This window comes from Lissotriton helveticus, chromosome 11 (assembly GCF_964261635.1).
Source record: "Lissotriton helveticus chromosome 11, aLisHel1.1, whole genome shotgun sequence".
NCBI lineage: Eukaryota > Metazoa > Chordata > Amphibia > Caudata > Salamandridae > Lissotriton > Lissotriton helveticus.
Window position 1 is genome coordinate 1,056,857,386 of NC_136072.1, and position 16,930 is coordinate 1,056,874,315.

Consider the following 16,930-nt stretch of genomic DNA (forward strand, 5'->3'; position numbering starts at 1 on the left):
ACGTAACAAATGCTTACCCCTCCCCATGACGTGCAGGTATTGTATGGTTAAATGTGATGCAGGCTCCGATGTCATTTCTCCCAATTCGGCCGTCATCTTTGCCACTAGGGATCGGTACAGCAGGAACCCCCCAGGGGGAAGCCCGTCTTCCGCAACCAGTGTCTCATACGGTACCAGTGCACAGTCTCGAAAGAGGTCTCCCAGTGTCTGTATGTCCGCCTCTTTCCAACGGTCTAACATGGGCTGCGTAAGGACTCCGTCACCGCCCAGGAAAGCCTCCAGGGGCAACGCAAGCGCATATGTAATTACTCTCCGGGTAATGAAGAGGGCTCTGCGAGAGCACTTGTATGCTACTGCCAGCAGCAGCGGGGCGGGTCTCGTAGGTGCCGCCAGTGGGTGAAAAAGATAGGTGATTCGCTCTAGCGAATACGGTGGCTCCACTGAGGCGGTGTCTTCCCTACCTCTGTCTGCCGGCCAGCGGGCGATCCATTGGAGCTGCGCCGCCACATAATGCTCAAAACAGGGAGCGGCCAGCCCGCCACTATCCGTTGGCACCCAGCACCATATACTTTTAATGGCAGCACACCACTTACAGTGCCCAGGAATGGCCAAGGGTAATGTAGGGGTCCTGGGCTCATGCACCTGTACCCTCACCACTGGCATAGGGCACCAAGCTAGAGGGGGGACTGATGTATGCCAGGGTACAGTTCTGTGGGCATGGCACACAGGGATGTGTGCCAAGTCGACTATTTGTTTAGTTCTGCACCAAGACACGCAGCCTGTCAAGGCAGAGTGTGCGTGTGTGTCTGGGAACAGGGCCTCTAAGGGTGGCACAATAAGGGCTGCAGCCCTTAGGGCCTTCCTTGGTCACAGTGCCCTGGGTATCTAGGGTACCATTTACCAGGGTCCGACCTGTGGCCAGAGATGCAAATTGGGTTTAGCCCAGGGCACACTCAGTAAAAGCACATCAGCAATTCAGCAAAAAGTGGGGACATACCATGCAAGAAAGAGGGCACTCTCTCAAAGTTACTGCAACAGAAACCCACTTTCCTACACCAACCTACATGTTTTATAAAACCAAGGCACAGCCCCTGGTTCAATAGGCTGAACCTTTCTCACAAGAATCTTTTTCAGGGTTTTCCAAGGATACAAAAGAAGCAACCACAGTCTCTCTTCCTACCCCCCTGGATGGGCAGTTTATGATTTTGCTCAGATTACTTGCTACAAACGTGTACAAAACTTGCGAGAATGTGGCTTTTTTCCCCAAACCTGCCTACTCAAGCTGTCATTAACAGTTGAGAAAGAGTGGCCCGCAACTGCCCCTGTTTAGCTTTCATAGAAATATTTAATGAAAGGAAGAGAGGATTAGGATTACTAAAAAAAAAAAAAATAGGGGCATCAATAAGATTGCATACGTTTCTTGAAACAAAGTATCAATTATGAAGCATTGGTCTCTGCCAGTGAATTTAGCTAGCTTAGACGCTCTGCAATCAAAAGGCTCAAGGGCGTTTTTACATGCATCATGGTTGGCCATCAACGAAAAAAAGCTTTGAGCCCCTGGCATCAATTCTGGAAAGCATTTAAAGTTACGGGTCACATCATAGGGGTAGAACTCAGATAAATACAAATTATCACCAAACTAATAAGTAAAATTGCCCGCTAACCGGTTAAAACATCCCCCTTTAAGCAGTGGACTGTTATACAGCATTAATAAAAGAAAAGAGTGAGTGGTCATTTTCATTATTGTCGGCAGAAAAAACATTAAAGTCCCAAAATCTGTGCACCATTTTAGACCAAAAAGCTTGGTATAACCCACTACCAGCATGTATGCGAGCGAGTACGCAGTCTAAAATAACCCTGAACTAGGCTAAGGTCCAGCTTTGCGCACCCATAAGGTGAGGGTATGCATGTTGCATGAAACTCACAAATCCATCCCACAATACATCTTTTACGGCCACGACAATTTCATAGCGCTTAATGAAGTCCAGCCACCCCTGCAACCCTGCTTTAGCCTTAACCACCACCACATTCCAGCTAAGAAATCGAATGGCATGTTTAACAGATGAACAAAATCTGCCCCTCCCGTGGACTGAAGACTTCAATGTATGCAAATCTATTACCTTCGTGCCAATGCTTCCTGTGCATCCATTGCAGAATTTCGACCTCTGAATGGAGGAGGACTAGGTGGAGTTCGGCTTCCACTGCGTACTCTAAGTTTTTCAGGTTTTTTTATCTTCTTTTCTCTGCAAAATAAATAATAAAAGTTTTTTACCATTCACCAGGAAAGCATCCAATGGTTTACTTTGCTGGTGCTACACAAACGATAACCACAATACCTCAGACAGGAATGCAAAAACAAATTCTGGTTGAGGACAATTTATATGGAATGTCCGAGGGTATTATCTTATTATACTGTTAATTTAGGAGGCAATTTAAAAAAAATCACGATTTGGGAACAAAGAAAAAAAACAAAAAACTATTTATGACAGAAAACAGCAATTAAATTGGTCTTACTGAAAAACATGACTGCTGCACTCCAAATAACATTCCCAGTCTCATAAATCATAATCCAAGTAAAACATACAATGCTGACCACAGCACTACAAAAACTAACAATACACAACGTTTATACTGCTCATGTCAGTTTGAATTCTTGAAGCCAGACCAAGATTTATTGAAGCAGCATCCTTGAGTTTACTATTCTAACTCAAGCCTGATAATATTTGGGAAAAGTGCATCTCCCTTCAGAACAGTCCATGAGGTTTATTTGCTCAGGCCTTGAATATTTTGGGAAAATTAAAAATTCTGTTAAGTTTTTCAAAATAGGGTTGAAAAGTTTCATTTTGCATTGCTGGCCTGTGCAGTCCTCAGAGCACCAGAAGGCAAAAAACTAGGAACACTTTCTGGCATAAATTGACATGTTTAACAGTTTTCTGTCAAATTTCTATTAGTTAAATGTCACTGGTAAGTATTTCACAGATCAAGACAAATATTTTCTGCGTATTAATGTAGGGAGGAAAAGATGCACATGAAAGTTTTTCTACATTAATTTTTTTTACACATCAGCATAATTTTAAATGGGAAAATACATAACATTTTAAGGATAACATAAGAGGTAACCAATTGTTTTCCTTTTTCTCTACAGTTTCCAGCACTGGGTCTCCAAGTCTTTCAGGACTTCAACAGCCCAGAAAATAGTGTGGAGACTCAAAAACAGACCCGCTCTTCATTAAAGATCTTTTCTTTCCAAGCTTGTGGAGAAGCGCTGCTCTGTGGTTTCCGGGACCACTAAAAATGTGAGAGAGCGAAGTGCTCATCTTCCCCAGATAACACACGACCAGTAAGGTGATGTGCGCCACTTGAATTTGTTGCAAATGCATGTCCTTCACTGTAGCAACATCAAAATGTATCTGCCTACTACTTTCCTCCACCCACAGTGAAAACTAATGCCAGAGAAATCAGATACAGTTGATGTGTATGTGCAAGCCCCAATGTCCGAGAAAGACACTGGCAGTGTTGGACACTAAAAGGCAATCACATACGCAGTCCAATGGACTCCATATAGCTAATTCAGGTACCCATGTTAAATCATATATACACACAGGGTACCTCCAGGCACGTCCCAATTATGGGAGACTGCAGAAAATGTACGTAATGGGAGCCTGTAGGACATCACTTCACAGAGGTAGATGTAGAAGAGTGTGAATGCATGAACACACATCAAAAGATGTTACTGCCACCACTATTTGCAATTCACAGCTTGAGAAGTATTGACAAGAATCATGGTAACCCCTTTGACATCACAGTCCATTTCGGATGTCTCCCATCAGTAACAAGCATTAAAAATGCAATAGGTCTGCCTTTCATTAAGTTAAAGCCATTTGCTTTGCTATACAATACCATTAGCAAAGCAAATGGCTTTAACTTAATCAAAGGTGAGACCTATTGCTTTTTCAATGCTGGTTATATTTTTATGGTAGCTGGACAGGGTGGCCATAAACTGATCTTTATCTCTCTCTTCGTGGGTAGTGTGCCAACGTCTCTCATATTTCCTACAGAGTTGTTTCTGTACTCGCAACTGAGGAGAGAACCAGGCAGTTTGAGGGGGTTTAGAGTGATTAGGGAGTCTTTGCAATGGCCATCGCTCTTACTCACACAGTTCGGTTGTCCACAGAAGGCTGGGTTGTCTCATGCCAATGTACTATTGTATGCAATCTAGTGATCGTGGGCAGATCAAAGTTGTCTCCAGATTAAACTAGATTGTCCAGCCCAATATTTAAAGTTCAGCCGTTTGACCAATGTTCAGAGGATCGGAAATGAAAAGGGGCTACCCCTCATGGTTTTGAATGGTTAGAAAAAAATGTCAACAGTATCTCAATACAATTATTTAGGAATCACATTTGCTCATGCTTTGACACGGTCTTTCGTCTGCTAAATGATCTCTTTTTAATCTCTTATAATTGATTCAACAGACTATTTAGCGCACTGACTTCTTGCTAAGCAGGTAGCGATTATATAGCCTTTCATAAATGAACAGGTAATTTTTCATCTCAACTTGGCATCTGATATAGATAACGAATATGCTACTTACCAGTATGCATCTGTTCTTGGCATGTAGGGCTGCTGACATTCACATCTATGCATAGATCGCCGCCTAGTGTTGGGTCCGGATGATTGCACATTGTTGTCATGGAAGAGTCTTCGAAGTATCACAAGATAGGTGGCTCCTCCCCTGGACTACAGTGCGCATGGGCATCCTCTCCATCCTCAGATTGTTTTTCGCCATTGTGGCAGAGATGGAGTGTAGTACAGTAAGTGATGACCATGCTAAGAGTAATTCTGAGTGCTGCAGCCGCTACAGGCGCCGGGGAGGAGGGCGGGCGATGTGAATGTCAGCAGCCCTACATGCCAAGAACCGATGCATACTGGTAAGTAGCATATTCGGTTCGAGGCATGTGTGCTGCTGAATTCATATCTGTGCATGGAATACATAGCAGTCCCTCCATTAGCGGCGGCTGCCCGTGCCAGCTGCAGCAGTCTAAAAAAGTGTTTTTAGAACAGCCTGGCCTACAGCTGCTTGCTGTTTGGAGTGCACAGCTACGCAATAGGGTTTAGTAAATGTGTGTACGGTAGACCAAGTGGCTGCTTTACATATTTCTTCAAAGGGTGTGTTCCCCAGGAAAGCCATGGATGCCCCTAACTTCCGTGTGGAGTGGGCCCTTGGGGGAATCGTTAAAGTGCGCTTAGCCTTTTGATAGCAAATTTGGATGCACTTAACGATCCATCTGGCTATACCTGCTTTAGAAATGGGGTTGCCTTTGTGTTGCGGTGAGAAGGCAACAAACAGTTGTTTGGTTTTTCTGAAGTCTTTTGTTCTATCAATGTAGTACATGAGAGCTCTTTCTACATCTAGTGTGTGGAGCATTCTTTCTGCCACTGATTCTGGGTTTTGGAAGAACACTGGAAGTTCTATTGTTTGATTCATATGGAACTGTGAAACCACCTTAGGCAGAAACTTAGGGTTAGTGCGTAGTACTACCCTGTTGGAGTGAATTTGTATGAAAGGCTCCTGGATAGTTAGTGCTTGAAGTTCACTAACGCGTCTTAGCGATGAGATTGCTATAAGGAAAGCTACTTTCCATGTTAAGAATTGTATTTCGCATGAGTGGAGAGGCTCAAAAGGTGGACCCATCAGTCTGGTAAGGACCAAATTTAGGTTCCATACAGGTGCTGGTGGGTGCCTGGGCGGAATAACTCGTTTGAGTCCTTCCAGAAAAGCTTTGATGGCAGGCACTCTGAAAAGCGAGAGATGCCGCCTATTTTGGAGATAAGCTGCCATTGCGGATAAATGTATACGAATGGAAGCGTAGGCCAGATTGCATTTGTATAGATGTAATAGATAACAGATGATGTTTTGAGTAGATGCATCTAGCGGATTAATGTCATTATTGGAACAATAAATGACGAAACGCTTCCACTTGGCTGCATAGCATGCTCTAGTTGTGGGCCTCCTTTATGATATCCGTACAGTCAGGAGGCAGGTTGAGGTAGCCAAATTCTAAGACTTCAGGAGCCAGATCGCCAGGTTGAGCTGTTGCGGATCTGGATGCTGAATGTCGCCATGGCTCTGCGTCAAGAGTCTGGGTGTGAGGTTCAGTCTTTGATGCGGTACCACGGAGAGTTCTAGAAACGTGGTGTACCATGGTTGGCGTGCCCACGTTGGAGCAACCAGGATGAGAGTCATCGAGTGTTGCCTCAGTTTGCGTGCCACTAGCGGTATTAGAGGTGCTGGTGGAAAAGCGTACGCAAATTTTCCAGACCAGTTCATCCATATCGCATTTCCCTGCGACTGTGAATGTGAGAACCGGGCGGCAAAGCTTTGGCATTTTGCGTTTTCCTTTGTGGCGAATAGGTCTATCTCTGGATGACCCCACTGCTGGAAGTACGGGTGGAGTACTGATGAATGTATCTCCCACTCGTGCATTTGGTGGCTGTGCCTGCTGAACAGGTCCGCCATCTGATTGTCCTTGCCTGGGAGGTGTTCTGCCATGAGGAAGACGTTTCTCTGAATGGCCCACTTCCACATGCTCTGAGCTAGATGAGACAACTGTGGAGAGTGTGTACCTCCCTGCTTCTGTATGTAGTACATGGCCGTCATGTTGTCCGTCCGGATCAACACCACTTTGTTGCACAAGTGTACCTTGAAAGCCTTCATTGCCATGAAGATTGACATCAGTTCCAGAAGGTTGATGTGCATCTTCCTTTGCTGTACCGTCCATAGTCCCTGCACTGTGTAGTGGAGTACATGAGCTCCCCATCCATGGAGAGAAGCGTCCGTTGTCAGAATGATCTGTGGTATATGCTCCTGGAACGGTCGGCCCCTGCAAAGGTTTTGTGGGTTCCACCAATTGCAGAGAGTTGTATGCGCGACCGGTCACCAACACTAGGTCTTTCAATTGTCCCTGAGCCCGATTCCACTGACGTGCTAAGCACTCCTGAAGCGGACGCATGTGTATTCGCGCGTGCGGGACTATGAAGCTGCAGGAGGCCATCATGCCTATCAACTGCATGAACACTCGTGCTGGAAGCGAGTGTTGTGGTCTGAATTTTTGTTTTAGCAATTGAATGCTGTTGATTGTCACTGAATTCGGCTGTGCTTTGGCTGCCAGAGTGTCGATTGTAGCGCCCAAGTACTGCCGTACGTGGGCGGGCTGAAGGTGGGACTTTAGATAATTCAGTGAAAATCCCAGGCTGTGAAGTAGGTGAATGGTGTTGGACATGTGGGTGGCACATTGCTAGGCCGACTTTGCTTGGACAAGCCAGTCGTCCAGGTAAGGGTAGACGTGGACATTTTGTCTCCGCAGGTTTGCAGCCATTGTCGCTAGGCATTTGGTAAACACCCTGGGTGAAGTCGTGACTCCGAAGGGGAAAACTTTGAACTGATAATGTTGATTTTGAAAGGTAAATCGGAGGTATTTTCTGTGTGACGGGTGTACCGGTATATGGAAATATGCATCCTTGAGATCTAGTGTTGCGAGGAAATCTCCCTGACTGAGCAACGGTAGGACCTGCTGTAATGTGAGCATATGGAAGTGTTCCGAAAGGATGTACATGTTTAGGGGCCTGAGGTCTAATATGGGCCTGAGGGACCCGTCCTTCTTTGGGATTAAGAAGTACAGCGAGTACACCCCTGTAACTATTTGTTCCACAGGCACGAGCTCCATGGCTCTTTTTTGCAGCATGCCGACAACCTCCTGCTGCAATAATTGTATATGCTCTGCGGACATAGGACGGTGTTTTGGGGGTATGTTGGGTGGAGTGGATGTTAACTCCAGACAATAACCGTGCTGGATAAGCTGTCTTACCCACCTGTCTGTGGTGATGGATTTCCAGACTGGCAGGAACTGTTGTAGTCTCCCCCCCGACCGGTGTTATGTGGTCGGGGGGCAGCGACAAGACGTCACTGTTTGTTGGTGGCGGAGGATCGGGAGTTGTTTCCACGAATCCCCGGCCCTTGGCGCTGTTTCCACGATAGCCACCCCTATTGTTTTTGCCGTAGGTGGTTTGCGTGGCCCCTTTATTGTATTGTGCCTGCTGGGACACCTGTCCTCTGGAAGCTCCTCTATTGTTGGAGCGACGAAAAGAACCACCCCTGAACTGCTGGGACTGAAGAGCTCCAATAGACTTTGCCGTCTGTGCCCTTTTTGATTTTCTCCAAGGTGGTGTCCACTTCTGGGCCAAATAAGTGATCAGGGTTAACTGGTTGATTGAGAATGGTGGTTTGTATTTCAGACTTGAAACCAGAGATTCTCAGCGAGGCATGTCTACGTAACATAACGCTGGTGTTAATTGCCCTGGCCGCAGTGTCAGCTGCGTCCAGTGCACACTTAATGGACGCATTGGAGATAAGTTTTCCTTCCTGAATTAGCATTTCAGCTGCCTCTTTGTACTCGTCTGGCAAGTGTTGTAAAAGGGTTTCAAGTGTATCATAGTGAGCCCTGTCATATCTGGCTAGGAGCGCCTGTGTGTTGGAGATTCGCCAGACATTGGCCGCTTGAGCTGCCACCCTTTTCCCTGAGGCTTCTAGCACTTTTGAGTCCTTGTCAGGGGGAGGAGCATCACCCGTGGCTTGTGAATTTGCCCGTTTACGAGCATTGGAAACAACTATAGAGTCCAGTGGTAACTGTCCCTTGATATATGTAGGGTCGCCAGGTGCAGGTTTGCATTTCTTCTCAATCCTGGGGTTTATTACTCTGGCCCTTGTGGTGTTCTTAAAGATGCATCCAGCGTGTCTCAGAACACCTTTTAGCATAGGCAGAATATTGACAGTTCTCTCAGAAGTGGATAAGGTGTTAAACAAGAAATCCTCCTCAATAGGGTAGGCATGGAGTTGGACATCGTGATTTTTTGCTGCCCTCTCAATAAGTGCGTTGAACGCAGCCGAGTCCTCTTTTGGTGATGTTTTAACAGTATAGACATTGCTGTCAGCGTTAGGACGTGGTTCCTCTGGGTCAACTGCGTCCGCCCAGGGTTCATTGTGGTCCTCTGGATCAGTCTATAGGATAATTGTACTCCTGATTGTAAGCCTCCTCCGCATCTGCATCTGAATGTGTGGGCGAAGTAAATGCTGGATCTTGGCCACATGGGTGCAGAGGTTCAGACAGAAGAGGTGACGTTGCGGAATCCTTTTTCTTTAATAGAATCTTATAGGACTCCATTGGCTGTTCTGGGACGAATTTCCGCTTGTGAATGGAAAGTCTACCAGTTTCAGCGTCGATGAATAGCCTCGGCTGGTCTTCCTGGAGAGGCTGTCGATGCTTTGTGGCCACTTCAGTTGTTGTAGACTTTTTCCCCATGGACACCTTCTTTGCTGGGTCGACGCCCGGAAGTGGGCCGAACGCCTTAGGTGGTACCGGTTGCGGCAGTATAAACTTTATCGGCGCCTTCGGAGTGGTGACGACCAATTTTGGGGGTGGAGCGGCCTTTGGTTCGACAACCAGGGCTTTATCCTTTATACGCTGCAGCGAGTCCAACACTTGCTTCGAAAAAGAGGCAGATGGCCGTATTGACTCGACGGGATCTTTAGAGCCACGGTGTTTTGTGCGCTCGATGTCCTTGCCGACTTTGGGAATGTCGAGTCGACGCTTAGGATCAATAGCGTCTTGCGCTTTGGCTCCTTTAGCGGTATCAACGGTCTTCGGCGCCGACGTCTTTGGGTCGATGTCCACGACCTTTTTCTTCGGTGGCCTGGATTTTGGCTCGACCCTTTTGAGCGGCTTATCCGGGCCGATAGCACCCTGTTGCGGCGTCGAAGCCGACGGCTCAGAAGCCTTCGATCCGATCAAAGTTACTTGCACTTTCGGTTTGGTTTCCGGTGCTTTCAGTTTCGATCGATCAACAGACGGCTCTTTAGAAATGTCCAAAGCCAGGCCCTGAAGCGAGGCTGTAGAACTACTTGTTTGATCTTGGGTAAGGCCTTGAGGCGATCCCTTGACCTGAGCCTTATCAAGTGTTTCGTCGCAGGCCCCCGAACCAGCGGTCGGGCCTGGCTCTTCGGTCGAGCCATCGTCTACGGCCCCATAGGGCTCATCGTTGTCTCCTACCTCGTCGACTACTTCGATATCCTCGACCAATTCTTCATCTACTGCGTCATAGCTGGAGTCAACCTCCGACGCAGGATCCGACTGGTTCTCCTGAACTTCCTGCTCGACCCCGCCGTCGCCTTCAGCGTCGAAGATGTTCACCGGGTCAGGCATTGTGTGCTGGGCCTCCTTCCGCGCCGCGCGTCGAAGGCGAAGCGTCTTCTTGGACCGGAACCGAGAACAGGCCATACAGCTGGCCTCATTGTGATCCGGAGACAGGCACTTGTTGCACACTGGATGGACGTCAATATGAGGGTACTTGGAGTTGCAGACTGGACATCTTTTGAATGGGCTCCGTTCCATTTTGATCGTCGACAAGGCCTACGGCGTCGACTGGGCCTTTGGAGATGAATAGCCAAGCGGCTTTTCCCTGACGTTCGGCTAAAAAAACGAGCTGGAATGAGTACTCGCACCGATCGCAAGACAATACCGACAATACCTATAGGCCTTTTGGCCAAAAGAAAGTTTACTATAGATTCCGAACTTGAGTATGCAAATGTACATCCGAACCCAATGGCGGAAAAAAACAATCGGAGGATGGAGAGGATGCCCATGCGCACTGTAGTCCAGGGGAGGAGCCACCTATCACGTGATACTTCGAAGACTCTTCCAGGACGACAATGTGCAATCATCCGGACCCAACACTAGGCGGCGATCTATGCACAGATATGAATTCAGCAGCCCACATGCCTCGAACTGAGTTTGCCTGCAAAATGGACAACTATGGGCTATTCAAAATTGATTGATCCATCCTGATGCAAAGGACAGACGAGGAAGCAACATAGTTAATAAGATTCTTACACTAAATCTGTACCTGTTCGCCAAATGGCCACTTGGCAATGAATACTGCCTTCAAAAATTTCCGTTTTAGGGAAAGCAGTGCTAGATTATACTTTTGTTCCTGTTTCTTTATTTTTTTAACTTGCAATCTTTCAAATTCAACAGACAGAAGACCACAACTACGCAGACCAAATCGTGCTCTTTATTTTTAAGCTACAACAGGCAATTACCATCAATGTGTTGGGTGGAGTCAACAGATACAGGTTTAAAACGGTTAAAACTAAATAGGCAAGCAAAACAAGGTGAAATGAAGCTGTAAACTGAACACAGCAAAATATCATGATTTTCCGACGTACCAAATTGGAATGGGAAATGGCCATGGACTATGTTCTTTCCTAGCCCTCGCCAACAGTAGGAGAATGATCTCTTCATTTACAGTTAGATCTCTACCCTTATTCAAAATGTCCCTTGAACTAAAAACAGCTGAGAACGATCTAAACAGCTGAGAACGATCTAAATAGTGACACAAGAAGGCTATGAAAAGCACTCTTGTGCTTTTTCATACAAGGAAAAATTAGTCCATCAGGAAAAAAATAGAACGTTTGTTTTGAGTCCCTGTAGCTCATATGAATGCCCAATGCGCAGAAATTTACCAGATTGGTAAATGGAGACAATGACATGTGTTTCTGGCGTTTTCTCAACTGCTTAGAGAGCAATTGAGTGTTGGTAATTCGGTCTCTTAATCTACAATGGTTACTCATATTAAAAAACTATATATGGGTCCTGCAAGTTTGTATGTTAGCTGTTTTTTGTGAGAAGTTGGCCTGATATGCATTGCTCACTATTCTAGTGATCACTATGTATCAGTCCAAACAACCCTTATTGATGATTGGTTGTAAGTCAACCTGATAGACCAGCTATCCTAGTAGAATGGACACGTGCAGTCTTTAGGCTAAACTCTAGAGGGCGTGTTAAGCCAGCTGTTTTACCATCACATTTACCCCTTGAACACCAAGTGAAAGGACACCACACAAGTTGTTATGAAAATAAAAGGATATTTATTTATAACAAGTCTACCCTGATCTCTTTATGAGTCAGGGAGCTAAGCACACAACAAAACTCTTATAAAAATACTTCAAGTCGCACAATTTACACAAATGCCCGAGGGGCACGAAAAACCATATACACAAAAAGTGGAATGCGAAATTACAGCAGGTAAGTACTACTCTCATAGGCTTTGGGATCGCTAGGACTATTCTACTGAACCTTTAGATTACAAGCAGGAGGCCTAGGGACGTCGTGTGCAGAGTGGGAACTCTCACGCGTAATGCGGAACAAAGTCTATGGATCCTAGTAAATGCAAAGTTAGTGTTATCGGACGAATCCGACTAGATAGAGCTGAAACGAAAAAGGATCTGGACCCTTAGATAGTTAAGCTATGCTGGAGCACCGAAATGCTCAGGTTACCTAGCCCAGGGGCTGCGGCTGCATAGGTCTGAAAAGACGTCGGGAATCCTCGTTGCAGTCTATGGAGCCTGAAAGAAGAAGTTGCTGGCAGGCGACCAGTGAAAAGAAGGAGACCTGTAAGCAGAGGGGACCAAGTTCTGAATCACTAGCCAGTGATTAGGTGGGCACCAGGATGGCACCGGGCGAAGTCACCTCGACCAGGTGAGTGGGCGACGCTGGGCTCTGCAGTCTCTCGGACCAGGAGGCGTTGTCGGCGACCAGGATGGAGGTGCGAGCTGTCCCACGGAGGTATCTGTTGTCGACGTCGCTGGACCCAGGATTGGGGCAACAAGTCTTGGCAAATGCAAGCCCACGCGGTGGACTCCAAATGGCGTCTGGAGTGGACCAGGAGGGTCCGGGGTGCTCCTCTGTTGGAGGGGAGCAAGGGCCAGTCTGGAGCAACCGTGCCAGCAGTGTTGTCGTCGTGGTTCGTCGTCGGGAGGGTCACTAGCCAACGGGCAAGTGACCTGGACAACGCGGTGAGCAGCAAAGAGCAGAAGGGCCCCACGCCGATCTCGTGGATGCAAGGGGGCTGAACTTCGGTGCTGGAGCTGCTCAGGGTCGGGGCTTCTCAAACCCCAAAGCACTTTACTCGAGGGTCTCTCGGTGGTCGTGCTGGGCAAGCGTCGTGCAGTCTTGAAGATGGCCGGTCCCTCGAGGTCTCGTCACACCCACGAATCTCAGCTGGGCTGATGATGTAGGTAGAGGTCAGAGGTGCCAGGGAAGCCGGTTCTCGTCGAGCTGGGCAGTCTTGATCCGGAGGAGAGACTTACAGCAAACCGCGATGCTTGGATGGTGCCTGCTGCTGCAGGGTGACTACTCCTTAGTCACAAGGGAGAAATCTTAGGAAGAGTCTTGAGTTCCTTTCGTGGAAAGTAGTTTCAGGATTCAAAGATGATCCAGTTAGGAAGGGGGCCTGCTCCTACCTTTATCCTGCAAAAGGGGGCTGGCACGCGAATAAGTCCTGCCCTATGGGTGGGACTAGGAGGGGGTGGTTACACCCCTCTCCTTTGTCCGGTCTCTCCCCAGCTCAGGGGCTGGTGTGCCCCGGCCTATGCACAGTGAGCACCGGGGTGCCACTTGCAGTCACCTTCCTCTAAAGCCCTGCCTACCTGGGATACACAAAATCCTGTCTGGGATGGTGCTGGCACCGCCCCTGACAGGAAACCCATTGTCCTGGCCTCCGTTGCTGGAAGGACTCCCAGCAGCAGGGGGGCAGACTTGTGTCTCGGTGGCAGCATCCATTTTGTGGAGGCTGAGGCTATGTCTGACTTTAACCGGGGTTACAGGTTACCAACATGTCGTGTCCCTCTAGAAGGGTGGAATGCTAACCCCGTCGCCAGAATTGGCGAGGGGTTAGTATTCCAATTCGTATGACACCTTACTCGACATGTTTTGATAATGCTATACCAAAGTTAGCATATGACCGCGAGGTACATAATGCACTTAAGAGTATATGGTATAGCGTTATCATGGAACAGCTATTAGGACTTGGTTCCGCAAGCTGCAAACGGGCTCAGCTCATGCCAGAGCACCATTTCACATTATTCCAAGCACTCTGCCTTCAGGATTGTTAAGGCCTGCCATAGGAGTGACTGATAGGAATACATGTGTCCATTTTAGGGTTAGATATAGGAATACTATATCTAAAGCAAAGGGTGTGGACACCACCTTGCCCCAGCTGTCAAGCAGCCAGTTGTGTCTGGTTTAGTTAGTTAACCCAGGGGTGGCATAATACATGCTGCAGCCCCTGGGAGACTTCTGGGTGCACCTCTGCCCTGGTTACAGGGACACAAGAGAGGGCCCAGTGCCAATTCAGTACCTGGGTACAATTTGGAGTAGAGAGAACAGCTAGGCTGTGGGTCTGATTAGCAGGCCCACAGCCAGGGAAAGTCGTAAACCAGTGAAGCAAAAAGCAAAAAAATCTGGGGTGATCATAGGATTGCAGTCCCTACTCTCCTACATTTTTTTCCATACAGAACAAGGGGCTGGGTTTGTAAAAACGTTGTAAGATCTTAGGCAAGATGGCACCCCGGGTGCTAACCATCTAAATAATAAATCGGGTGTGCCCTGCAGGGGCAGCATGGCGGACACGCTTTCGACTTGCCCACCCCAGGGGGCCATGGAGGCACGGAACGGGCGTCGCAAGCACATGAGCAGCTGCTGCATCGGAGAGCAGCCTGAGGGCTGCGGTCGACATCGAACGGACGAAGTGTCTGTGATTGGGACCAGTCCGGCAGCGGCTCACAGAGTACAAGTACTGTGGGCACCTTGACCCGGAGAAGCGGCAGGAAGCACACCGGGCCGGGGACAGACGAGTTGGCTCCGGGGCTGCCGGAGGAGACCGGTTGAGTCGACAACGTGGCTACTGGCAGTGTAGCAGACAACTGAGGCACACGGGATGGGTCCGGTCCCACACCACAAGTAGCGGCTGTGGTAGCATGGTGACAACCATTACACAGTCAGAAGAAGCCTTCGAGGTCTGGGGGATCCGGTGACCGACAACAGGGAGGGGAAGAGGGAGGGGTGACCCTGGGTGCGGCCATCGGCAGCATAAGCCGAGCAGATCATGCTGCGGAGCGGAGCCTGACAGAGAAGGTGCGGGGCTCTTGGGCCTCCTGACTGGGGAACATGCGAAGGGGTGTGTGGCGGTGCGGACACAGAGCGATGGCAGGGGCCGGCTGCTGCCGGACGCGGCCCCTGCAGAGGACATAACTGTGCACTGGCCTGCTGTGCCATAGAGGGTGAGTGGCGCGCGAAGGAGTAGTAGGGCTGTGAGACACCCTGGCGCCCCTGAAACTGTAGAGGAGAGACAGTGGCCAGGACTGATCACCGAAGAGTGGAGACGTGGAGGGAAGCAATCACGACCCACAAAACAAGCGCGGCCCGTCATGGGACGTGTACGGCTGTTTACAGGGCAGACAGAAGATGTGCACGCGGTGACTGCCTTTACCGGGGGCGAAAAAAAGTTCCCAGAGTATCTCACTCCACCAGTAAAGCATCCAATCCCAGCGTGCACATCTTCTGTGTCTTCAGTCCCTCCGCTTGCACGCTTTGGAATCGATTCCAAAATGCCCTAGTCATGTAACGGCAGACAAGAACTAAAAAGTAGAGTACGGTCCGAGGACTCACATAATTGAGCTTACTGAGCAGAAAAATACACACAGGTGAGAGGATGGCTTTAACAAGCCATGCAGAGGACATTGGTATCAGAAACAGCATGGCTCACTGACCTGAACTTTGTGGGCTTTGAACCCATACTTTCCTCAATGCCACGTCATTTTAGGTTAAAGTTGATGACTCACTTAAAAAAAAAAAATACATCGCAATGCTTTGACAGCTCCCGCCAAGCAAAAGCAAACGCTCCAGTTCCAGCAAGCGCGAGCAGTCAAAGAGCTCTTGCTTGCTGGTGACAGCAGAATCCATGATTCTCACTTTAAATTGTTAGGCATATGCAAATGTGGAAATCACTTGGATGCTTCCCCATCTGGCCCTCCCTCCTCAGTAGCATCCACAGGTCTTCCTGCCTTTTACCAGAATGATGGCCAGCTTAGGCACAAAAATTCCTGAAGTCTGGTACTGTTTTTTACTCTGCCCGGCCGAGATGCCATGGGCTGAGCTTCAGTACCAACAACCTTCAGGAGGGTCAGATCAGCGACCACACCAAATACCTTACTTTGGTATAGCATTTATAGAGTCAGTTTACCTCAGGCCCTAGGTACCAGGGTACCCTTTACTAGGGACTTATGAGTGTGCAAAAGGTTTTGCCAATTGGGGGAATAATTGTACAGTTTTGGGAAAGATCTGGCACTAGAGACATGGTTAGCGGGAACCCAGTGAAGTTTCAGTTGAAATCACATCATTTACCAGGCAAAAAGTGGGGGCGACTATTAAAAGGAGCAGTTTCCTACAATACACATATGCATATACACATATACAGATCTAAAAAAATCTTCTCTCTATGACGAGTCAGGTTTCATCAGGGTGAGCTGTATTTATGGCCTTATTGCCCGTTCTGGAGATCTGACAAAGATGATCAGGTGTTCTATTCCCACAGAAAGTGAAGGAGCAATAAAGGTATTTGAATGGATAAGTTACTTACCTGTAATCCTAGTTCTCTTCCAGGGGTATCCTCATCAAAGTCATAAGCACTGAATATTCCCGCCCATGTGCGGGACCCCGGAAACAATATAAAAATATATATGTATAAAACACATATATCTCGCTCCACATATATGTATGTACATATATCATTTTTCTCACATCAATGCAGCCCCAAAACTGAGGCTAAACAATGCAAACACATATACATGAACTGCAATTAGTAAGGAATCAAAAAACACATTAGGTCAAAAAATCCTTGAACTTTGTGTTTTAATGAGTCAAACCACTCATAAATCCTGAAAATTGCTTATAAATAGACATTGTTAGCCCTCAGGCTGCATTGCAAAACAATATCATAGAAAATGAAACCATTTTCACAATAACTGGCACCGTGCCTT

The 16,930-nt window shown here is 47.7% G+C and overlaps 1 protein-coding gene across 1 annotated transcript in view; it reads right to left on the reverse strand.

The window, feature by feature from the left end:
- Nucleotides 1-16,930, reverse strand: part of RSRC2 (arginine and serine rich coiled-coil 2) — a 266,569-nt gene that overhangs the window by 178,996 nt on the left and 70,643 nt on the right. Inside the window, exon 6 of the mRNA XM_078667575.1 lies at nucleotides 2,121-2,243. Coding sequence (XP_078523701.1) covers nucleotides 2,121-2,243 — 123 coding nt within the window. The remainder of the gene's footprint in view (nucleotides 1-2,120; nucleotides 2,244-16,930) is intronic.